General features: G+C 42.4%; 1 protein-coding gene across 1 annotated transcript; it reads left to right on the top strand.

The window, feature by feature from the left end:
• The first annotated feature begins 645 nt into the window (after positions 1-645).
• On the top strand, positions 646-6029 carry LOC103359209 (protein sidekick-1-like). Its single transcript, XM_008284442.1, has 14 exons — positions 646-796; positions 874-1212; positions 1398-1526; positions 1652-1819; positions 1917-1987; positions 2132-2378; positions 2459-2533; positions 2632-2706; positions 3137-3283; positions 3401-3565; positions 3978-4030; positions 5217-5319; positions 5399-5429; positions 5538-6029. Exons 1-14 carry the CDS (start codon positions 733-735, stop codon positions 5593-5595), a joined length of 1725 nt encoding a protein of 574 aa, XP_008282664.1. The 5' UTR covers positions 646-732; the 3' UTR covers positions 5596-6029.
• Positions 6030-10001: the final 3972 nt, after the last annotated feature.

Genomic DNA, 10001 nt, shown 5'->3' with positions numbered 1-10001 from the left:
TACTGTTGCATCAAACTACCAGCCACATGTTTCACTGGGGGTAATTACAGAGGAAGTTCTTTGCCGGGTTACTAAACATCCAGCTGACCCAAATGTTTACTCAGCAGTCTAAGAAAAAAAGAAAAAAAAAAGAAAAAGACCACAGCCCTTGAGTAAACCAGACTTTCTATTTTCATCTGTGTTACATTTGAGGGCACAATATGTATTTGGGAAACAAAGGTGCATCTACATCTAAAACCGTCTTGTGTGTCACAGTCTGCTGATAGAAGTTAGGTCTGAAGTGTTTAAGAGCTATTTTTTTCTATTTTCTACCTGCACAAATGAGTTTTCTGGTTGTGCTCAGTTTCAAAAGGAGCACAGTTCACTGCCGTCTCTCTCTGGATTCAAAGAGTATGAATGTTCAAATTTTTAAAAACGTCTTTCTATCCCTACTACAGGCCCTGAAAACAAACAAGACGAAGGATGGCGTGTCAATAACCTTGATTTTCTCTCTGTCTCATCATAAAATGAAACAAAGTGCTACTTTTGGTAGAAGGAACCAAAACCACAGAAAAGGAAACAGCTCTTTTCTACTTTCCTCTTCTGCCAGCAGAAGTTGTTTGTGTGAGCATATCAAGGACAGCGTCATGTGATGTGGAAAGATTTCAAAGCTGCAACCACACTGCGGTTGGTTTAGTGTTGTGTAGCAGGTGAACAAATCCTTCCACGGATTCAGAGACCAGAGTTTGTAAAATGATTATTTTGGGCAGCAGGCACCTGGTTTTGTGTTGCAATCTTCTTGTTTGTCTCCTTTTAGGTAAGACAGTCATGCAGATGAAGTGCAATTTCATTCAGTGATGATAAATGAACAGAAATCTCTCTTTGCCTTTTCAGGTTGTGTGTCTGCAGAGATCACAATAGCCACAGTGGGAACAGATGTTACTCTAACGTGCAACTACGATGCTCAGTACTACGGTAAGCTGCCTGTATGTTGGGGTCGGGGAGCCATACCCAACAGAGGATGTGCCGGCGAGGTGATCAAGACAGACGGGGAGTCGGTGATCAGCCGACTGTCCGAGCGTTACCTGCTCGTGGGTAATCTGGGCGACGGTGATGTGTCGCTGACCATCAGGCAGGTAGAGGAGAGTGACTCTGGGATGTACGGCTGCCGTGTGGAGATACCAGGCTGGTTCAATGATCACAAACATCAGCTGACTCTGACTGTAAATGCAGGTGAGTCCAGCAAAGATGAGCTCTAATCAGTGAGGGGAAGCAAAAAAAAAGATGTTTTTATTAGTATTTAGGATAAATTTCACAGAAAGACTGAGATCATCTCTGAAAATTCATATGTTCGAGGTATCAAAATCGGTTCAAAGATGAATAGATTATTTGTTTTGTAATTGATAACTTGTTTTCAGTGCGGCCTAATCCCCTGAAGGTAGAGCCGAGAGAGGTGAAGGAAAGAACGATCACTGTTCGCTGGACTCCTGTGTTTGATGGCGGCAGGCCCATTACAGCCTACAGGATTGATCTAAAAAACAAACAGGGTAAGTACAAGAAAGGCATCCCACTAATCCTATTAAAATGTGGACTCTAGTCAGCTAATTATATCTTTTGAAATGTGCTTTCGAGTGTGCACTTTGCGTCTCATCCATGCATCCCTGTTGCACAGCTTCCTGGGATACAGCAGTAAGAACTGAAATGTCAAATCCTGAACTGACTCAGGTGACTTTGGTGGATTTGCGTCCATCCAAGACCTACAACCTTCGCATGTTTGCCATCAACAGTGTGGGCATGAGTGAATCCAGCAACGTTCTGACGGTCACAACTAAAGAAGCAGGTAGTTTTTGACATTATTTGTTTATGTGAACAAAACTAGAATTATCTAGAGCTATGTTTGATAGAGTGACCCCATTTAAAATTGATTTTCTCTGCAGCACCAGACGGTCCTCCACTGGACATGCAGCTTGAAGCCCTCAGTCCTCACAGTATGAAAGTTACTTGGAAGGTAAAGTCCTGATTTTGGAACTTTATTTGCAGACGCATTCAACAATATTCTCAAAAATGTGTCTGGATATTTGATACTGTGACCTCCTTTAATCCCGACTTCATGAGTGGACATTGCTTAGAGCGTTCGTTTTTTCTTGACCAGCCTCCGAAGGCCGATCTCAGAAACGGCGTCCTGCGGACTTACAGCATCAGCTACAGAGAGTACGACTCCACAGGCAGACAGTTTAAACGGTGGCAGCACTTAAGCGTGATGGCCACACGTGAACAGGAGAGTGTCACCCTGCAGAATTTGAAGGCTTCTACAATGTACGGCGTGCTTATACAGGCCAAAACAAATGCAGGAATAGGTCCTGCCTCAACTGCACCTCTCTGCTCCACTCTGGATAAGGGTAGGAAACATAACATGACTGAAATCATGAATTTAATCATTTATTTCATACCAGTTTAACATCTTCTTTTGTGTTTCAAGTTCACAAAACCACAGTGGCAACTAGTATGTCTTCTTCCACCACTGCCACAACACAGATAAAAGGTTTTACTTCAGGTATGTGCTACTGAGCTGCTGAAACGGACGTTTTCCTGAATCATTTCTTCAGTAAATAATTGATTATGACTGGAATGACTTTTTCACCCTGTCCCAAGTTCACACAACTTCAACACCTGGAACGACTTCTGTGGCCACAGTCTGGGAAGAAAGCACCGCAAGTATCACATCAGGTACTTCATGAGTTTTCTATGGAGTTTTTGGTTTCAGTGAACTGGCAAAACTCTCTTAAATGAAGAATTAGTCCACCCCGACAGAGTCTACGATGCTAAGATTCTCTTCTCACTACAATCTGATTGTAACTGATTACAATCACCTAACAAGAAGACAATTTGCTTCAATGACACCAAACAGTTTATTTTTCAGTTTAGAGCTGCTTTGTTTTTATTTGCAATGCTTTTTTTTTTTTTTGAGGGCTTTCAGCTGTCTCTCTGAAATCCACAACATGGTGTTGTATTAGTTTCCCAGAGGAGAAGACCCAATATTTACAGCTCCAATATCAGTCTTTCTGCAGAACAAACACTTTTAAATTCACAAAAGTAAACAGAGCGATATAAAATATGAAAAATAAAATATTTTTTTTTTCTTTGCTAAATGTCCCAGCTGCTGTGTGCTGCTTAGTGGCTCCGGATCCCCCGGTAGTTGAATTAAAGGAGGTGAAAGACAATACAATTTCTCTTTCTTGGACTGTTGGATTTGAAGGTGACAGCCCCGTCACTGGCTACTACCTGGAGTACAAAGCAGTGAATGGTGAGAGAAAGATTTAAATCTCTGCTTCTACACTTCACTTGCAACCTTGGAAGCTAAACTCACTCTGTGCATCCTTTTAGTGTTTTGTAATATTATGCAAAATGTTTTTTCCTCCAGCTTCGTGGGATTACACAAAGACTGTTGTAGACTTCGGCCCCAACCAGACAGAGGCCACGATCATAGAGATAAATCCCTCAACGTACAACATCCGCATGTTTGCTAAGAACAGTCTGGGAACCAGTAGAGCCAGCAATGTCCTCACGATCACCACTGGAGAAACAGGTGTTTAAAAAAAACACAAAAAAAACATTATTATTATTATTATTATTATTATTATTGGTGTTCTTGCTCTTTTGGTGGCGTGTCACTGCAGGGAACCAGAGAGAACAGGACTCTTTACATTCGTGTTTCCAGCATGATTCATGAACAAATGACAAACTGTTTTCTTCTCGGTTTCTGTGACAGCAGAAGTAGTGGCCCCTTCTTCACACTCCATAAGGCAGCCCAAAAATATAAATGAACTACAGCTTTATTAAAACACAGTCACAGTTCCTGAAACAACAGGAAGTCCGGCTATTTCTCAGCTCGGTTCTTTTGTTAGATGTGTTGTTTCTGCGTGTTTAGCAGTTATGTGAAAAGCAACACTTTTTAAACTTCCTCCTTGGCTGTTTTCCTTCGTGGTTGTGCCTGACAGGTCATCAGAGTGATAATCTCCTCACCACCGTATCACCTGACACTGATGCCATAGTAAGTATCAAAGGAGGACTCAAGTACCCAGTGATTTGGGTGATCAGAATCAGAATCAGAATCAACTTCATTGGCCAAGTCTGTACACGCAAACAAGGAGTTTGACTTTGAATTTGAATCTTAGCTCTCTGTACAAACTAGAACAATGAAAATAAGAAGAAGCAATAAATAGCTACATTTGCAATATTTACAATATGTTTGCAAACTAATGTTAAAGGGTTCACTTACAAAGACAAACCTACAGAGCTTGTAGCTTATGGTCTTGGTTTTGCAGCCAGAACGTTTGCTCGAGGGCATCAGCAGAAGTTCTCAGATCATGTACTTACGTAAAAGCACCAATATGAGGCTGTAGAAATACTCTGTTGCAAGTAAAGTCTTGCATTGTAATTCTGACTGGCATTCAAATACATTACCAAAAGTGGAAGGTACTAATAATGGTTTAGAAAATATATCACTGGTTTAGTTAAGTTGAGTTTGGTTAAGGTGGCTCTGTGGTTAGCATCTCGCAGCTAGAATATCCCTGGTTCACGTCCCGCTCATCCTCCCACGGTCCAAAAAATTGGTGATTCTAAATTGTCCATAGGTGTGAATGTGAGTGTGCTTGGTTGTCTCTAAGTGTAGCCCTGTGATGGACTGGTGACCTGTCCAGGGTGTCTCTTGCCTTCACCTTAAGTCAGCTGAGATAAGCTCCAGCCCCCCCGTACCCAAGTGAGCACTAAGCAGTATATTGATAATGGATGGATGGTTTAGTTAATTGATTCATTACTATGTTTATCACTTTAATATAGCAGCTGGATTTTATCTACTGCTGGGTCATTTGCTGATCTAGTAATAATATTGCATTTGTTGACTACAGTTTGTATTAATCTGAAGATGTAAAATATCTAAAGCTCTCAAATAAATATAGTCAAAAGCATAACATTATCCCTCATCAGAGAAATTCATGTTACAGCAGCTTAGATACAAATGAAGCATCAAAAAAAACAAAAAACAAACAAGACCAGAAATAGAGAAGTATAGTAAATGTAGAGCAACGCCATGATGGATAATGTGTATAGAACTGAGCAGAAGCATAAAATAGTGGAAATCCTCAAAAAGAAGCAAAAGTAGCTGATTGTTCTTTAGAATATGAGGTTTGGGTTTGTTCAGGTAGACTTTAACTACATGTATAAATCCTCTCTGCTAGGTGAGTACTGATGACAGTCACGGAGGTCACCTGGCTGCCATCATTGTGCCAGTGGTGCTGGTGATGGTGGCTGTTGCCGTAGTAACCATGTGGCAGCTTCGACGTGAGTGTACCGAGCAGCGTCGCTTCTCATTAAAACTCAACAAACTTTCCGACTTTCATTTAAACCTTTTTCTTCACAGGAATAAAACAGAAAAAAGGCAACCTGAACATGTGAGTGTTTACAGTATTTGTTGCATTGATGTGGAGAATCAAGTCACTTATGGAATTTAACCGCAGGTGCCTCCACTGCAATGAACAACTGCCTTGTCTTGTCTGCAGGTGGCTGAGCAATGGAGCGCTACGTTACAGAGGCTCTGAGTCGCTACAAGAGCTGTAAAACCTTGAGTTATTTTGCATTTTAACCTCACAAAGAAGTGTTACTTTTTATTTTATTAAATCTAAAAAAAGATATTTCTGTTCATTTTGTCGTTTTGGAAAGAAACCAAATCTTCACCTGCATGTTTAGCTGATTAAAACTAACCAAAACTAGGGAATCCTCTATTTTGATACAACACTCCCTAACGATGCTCACTAACTAAGGTGTAGTTTGGGTTTTGTACAGTAATTTCTAATCTGTGTATTGTTTCAACTGTTTCAATTTCAATTTGTTATTTACACTTTTATAACTATCAACAGGTATTCAGATTACTTGTGATATTTTTAAGTGACATTTTGTGTAATGGAAAGGTACTACAGCTTTGCTATGGTGCTATTTTCTTTCTTTCTTTTTTTTTTTCCGTTTTGACAATAAACTTCTACAGTGTTTGTTCATCCCCATGTACTTTATATTACTGGGCTGCAAAGTGGATCGGTGGTTAGCATCGTTGCCTAGCAAGAAGGTCGCCGGTTCGTGTCCCGGTGAGGGCACCGGGATCTTTCCGTGTGGAGTTTGCAGGTTCTCTCCGGGTTCTCTGGCTTCCTCCCACAAGGTCCAAAAACATGTTGTGGATAACTGGTGATTCTTAATTGTCCGTAGGTATGAATGTGAGTGTGCTTGGTTGTCTGTCTCTAAATGTAGCCCTGTGATAGACTGGTGACCTGTCCAGGGTGTCCCCTGCCTTCACCCTAAATCAGTTGGAATAAGCTCCAGCCCCCCCGTGACTCTAGTGAGGATTAAGCGGTGTATAGACAATGGATGGATGGATGGAACCAGAATGTGCCAAGAATCACGGTGGAGTTTAACATAACAGAACTTTAACAAGTTCAGCAGTTCAAATCATTATGTGTTCATGAGTTGAGATTAAAGTCAGTTTAAATATTCCAGTTTAAATGTTTCACATAAATGGCTCCTCTGACTTCAATCTCGTCAATGAAAGGAGTTTAATGAATTGCTGTAAAACTAAATAGACTAACTCATAATAGGTATATACTTTTAAAGTCGAGGAGTGAGTGTTGAAACCCATTTTGTTATCTGAAGTCCACTTATTAAATAAGCATAAAACACACAAGTACACACTTGTAATATTTAATTTTCACATCTCTCAAACCACTCCAAGCTTATCGTTATCCACCTGTAAACACCGACAACCACAAGAGGGCACCAGAGTCCCACTAGTCAGTAGACGTTCTCTCTCCGGCTCTCAGTCAGATCTCACCTCATCATCAGCAGAGCCGTCCTCAGGGGCAGGCACTGCAGCCAGCTGGATTTCCATCCATCTGTCCTGTAAATCTCTTAATTGGGCTAATTAAGGCGAGGAGGAAGAGGAGGAGATCTGATACCTCTGTGGAGCTTTGAGGCAGCTGCCTGTGAGGGAGTCTCCTACTAATGGGGGATCACAAGGGGGATACCTAAGCCATGTGTCTCGGCGGGGACCACACGGCACAACAGGGATCAGTGTTTGCATGAATGGATGTATATACGACTAGATGTTTAGAAGAAGGAGCTTCCACTTCCTTTTCTTCCTATTTGTGTTTCCAAAAAAATTCTACAACAAAGCCACTGATGGAAGAAGTGTTGCTTTTGTTGTTTCTAACTTCAGAAACCGAAGTGTTGCACTTCCTGAGAAAAAGACTAATTGTCTATAGTGGTGTAAATATTGCTTGATTATTGGTTTGCTGCGGTCGCCCATCACAAACTCTGAGCTGCTGACGCACCGAGTCACAGTACACTGTGTGACTGAGGCCTGTAAACACAGCTCCACCACATCCCTCCTGACTGGACTTCTTCTCTCATCTCTGAAACCCCTCACTTCTGCTGTCCGCTGCCATTTTCCCTCCTTCCTCATCCTCCTTGGTCGGACGTTGCTTACACAAACACCGGCGCCTGTTCCTGTCCTGGTGCTTTCCTCTATCTCCAACTCCTCTGTTCTCTTCTTTCTTTCAGCCATCATTCTCTCTGTTCAGGCCCTGCTGATTGCGCTGTGTGGCACTTACATAAACAGAAGAAAAGAGGCAAGGAAGGTTGTGGGAAGCCCTGGTTGGATGACTTTGATGAGGTCCCTTTGATTGGCCACACAGCCAAAAACCAATTTACCTCCCAGTCACCTCCACCCCCCACCCGCATCGGTTCTTCTTGGACCATGCCTGCCACCAGTTACCCGCATAGAGCAACAAACCAGTAGCCAATACACAAAGGACGAGGACAGGATACACAAATGGAAACAGCTGATCTCGCTGACCTCCAGTCAGTTTACAATATGTGTCATCACTCCAGCAGTTTTGTCACCTCATTCACTGCATGGCTCCCCGCCCTCTTTAAACATCTGAGGCCAAACATCCATTCGGGCAACAGCACAACACTCCTTATGTAAGCCGCGCAGCGCTGTGTCAGCTGTGTCTGCGAAGGCTTCTGTGTGAAGCTGCAGGTGGGATATTGAGGACGGAGGAGGGAGTGTATGGTTATGATAATGGCAGTACTAGCAGTGGGGACGGAGTTAGCGCTGTAATAAATCATGCGCTATGGTTCTGGCCACATCAAGGCACTAACACTCAGGAAGTGGAGACTGAATGGTACCACATACACCAAAGACTCAGCTCCACAGGAGGGGCTGATCTCCAGGCCTCGTTGCCCCAGAACGGATGCACGGCCCTGGGCCTACGCAGCTGCCAGATGTTGGCCCTTCTGGAGCGCCTTCTGAACTCGAGAACAACGGAGCAGATGAGAGTATTGAACAGAGCAGAAATGAAAGGGGCAGGGAGTTGAGGTGGAACAAAAAAAAAAAAAAGAGAGAGAAGGGGGGCACAGAGGCAGTCTGTGAAAGCATGCAGAGTGCTGGGGTACGGCCTATTTGCTGATGAAAGAAGCACTAATTGATTCAAGTCTTTATCCAAGCCCCCTGCAAACTACAGCAGCTCAAAGGGAACTTTTCATCTTGTTAGAGCCAAAGCACGCCTGTCAGTGTGCAAATGAAAACAAGGCGAAATGGTAATCCCAAAAATCAGGACCAAAAGTTCCGTGTGAGTGGGATAAAATTCAAAGAAATGACAGAACTGATAACAAACGTAAGTTGAGAATGACGTGAATCTAAAAATCACCTCCTTCATAATGGGATCTGACAGTGCATTTGTTTGGTGTGTGTGTGTGTGTGTGTGTGTGTGTGTGTGTGTTGATGTGATCTGATTAGCCAACCTGAGCCAGATGGAAGGCAGCGCACATGTTTGAAGGTCAGACATAACAGTTACCATGGAGACCTCACCAAGTAGACCAAGTAAACAAAGTACAACGTTGTACCGCGCTGTCGTTTTCCCAAAGGACCCATCAGCCTGTGTGCATGTGTTGGTGTGCATGTGTAGCTCTCAGTGTGTGCACAGTATAATAGTATTCATCTGTGCTCCACATTTTTTTTTTATTTATTTATTTTTTAATATGTATTGAGGATAGAGAGTCATGTTTCGATTATTCAGACAGGTAAAGTTAAAAAAAAAAGAAGAAAAAGAAACAGAACCATACAACTTTGAAAAACTTTGCAAAATCCGTGACTTCACTTTTGTTTTTTGACAAAGATTTCCAAAAAAAATGATTTGATAAATGTAAAGGCATGCTTTCATCTTTTGAACTCCCTCCGTGATGCATATGTAAAGTGAACACCTTGTAAAGATTTATTACAGCATGTTATTACTGAGCAGATCTTGAGCTAAGTGGCAAATTTCAACCTTCTCAGAGGTCTAAGTTTCCATAGAAACACACTAGACTTTATATTGATGTAGCGAGTTTATCAAATGCTGGAAAAAAAAAATTGCATTTGGCAGCTAGTCATTGAGGACAGAAATAGCTATACTGACATGCTTGTTGCTTCCCTTTTGCACACCCGTAATCCTTAATGCTTGCAGATATTTCCATAAACGTTTGAACATCCAAAACCATATCTTGTACGATTCATATCACACGTCACCTCTCATTCAGGCGGCATTAAGTGTCAGAGCTTTGAACAGAGGCATGGGTCTTAATCTGTTTAAATTTGCTTCCTTTCTCTGTGCTAGCGCCACTGACTTTTGCTTTTTTATACACCTGCCCAGAGGCGAGTTCTAGTAAGGAGAGGCGTCAAATTGGAAGACCTCCATCGTCCTGGCAGCTGAACACAGTGGAAGTCTTGGATCTGTTCAGGGGATTGGACCAGCTGAGCTCTGCCATAGAAGACAAGTGGCTGGCGCTGTTGAATGGGAGAAGGATGGAGGGAGAGGGGGTAAAGTAGAGGAGGAGGGAGGGAGGAAGAGGTAATCACATCAGGGGATTAGTGGCTGTTATTAATGGAGGATAAGGCTCTTTGCTGTCACTCTCTCTCTCTCTCTCTCTCTCTCTCTCTC

The sequence above is a fragment of the Stegastes partitus genome, unplaced genomic scaffold (genome assembly GCF_000690725.1).
Source record: "Stegastes partitus isolate 25-593 unplaced genomic scaffold, Stegastes_partitus-1.0.2 Scaffold359, whole genome shotgun sequence".
Taxonomy (NCBI): domain Eukaryota; kingdom Metazoa; phylum Chordata; class Actinopteri; family Pomacentridae; genus Stegastes; species Stegastes partitus.
The sequence above is the reverse complement of the archived record's forward strand: the minus strand, read 5'-3'. Positions and strand labels throughout refer to the sequence as shown.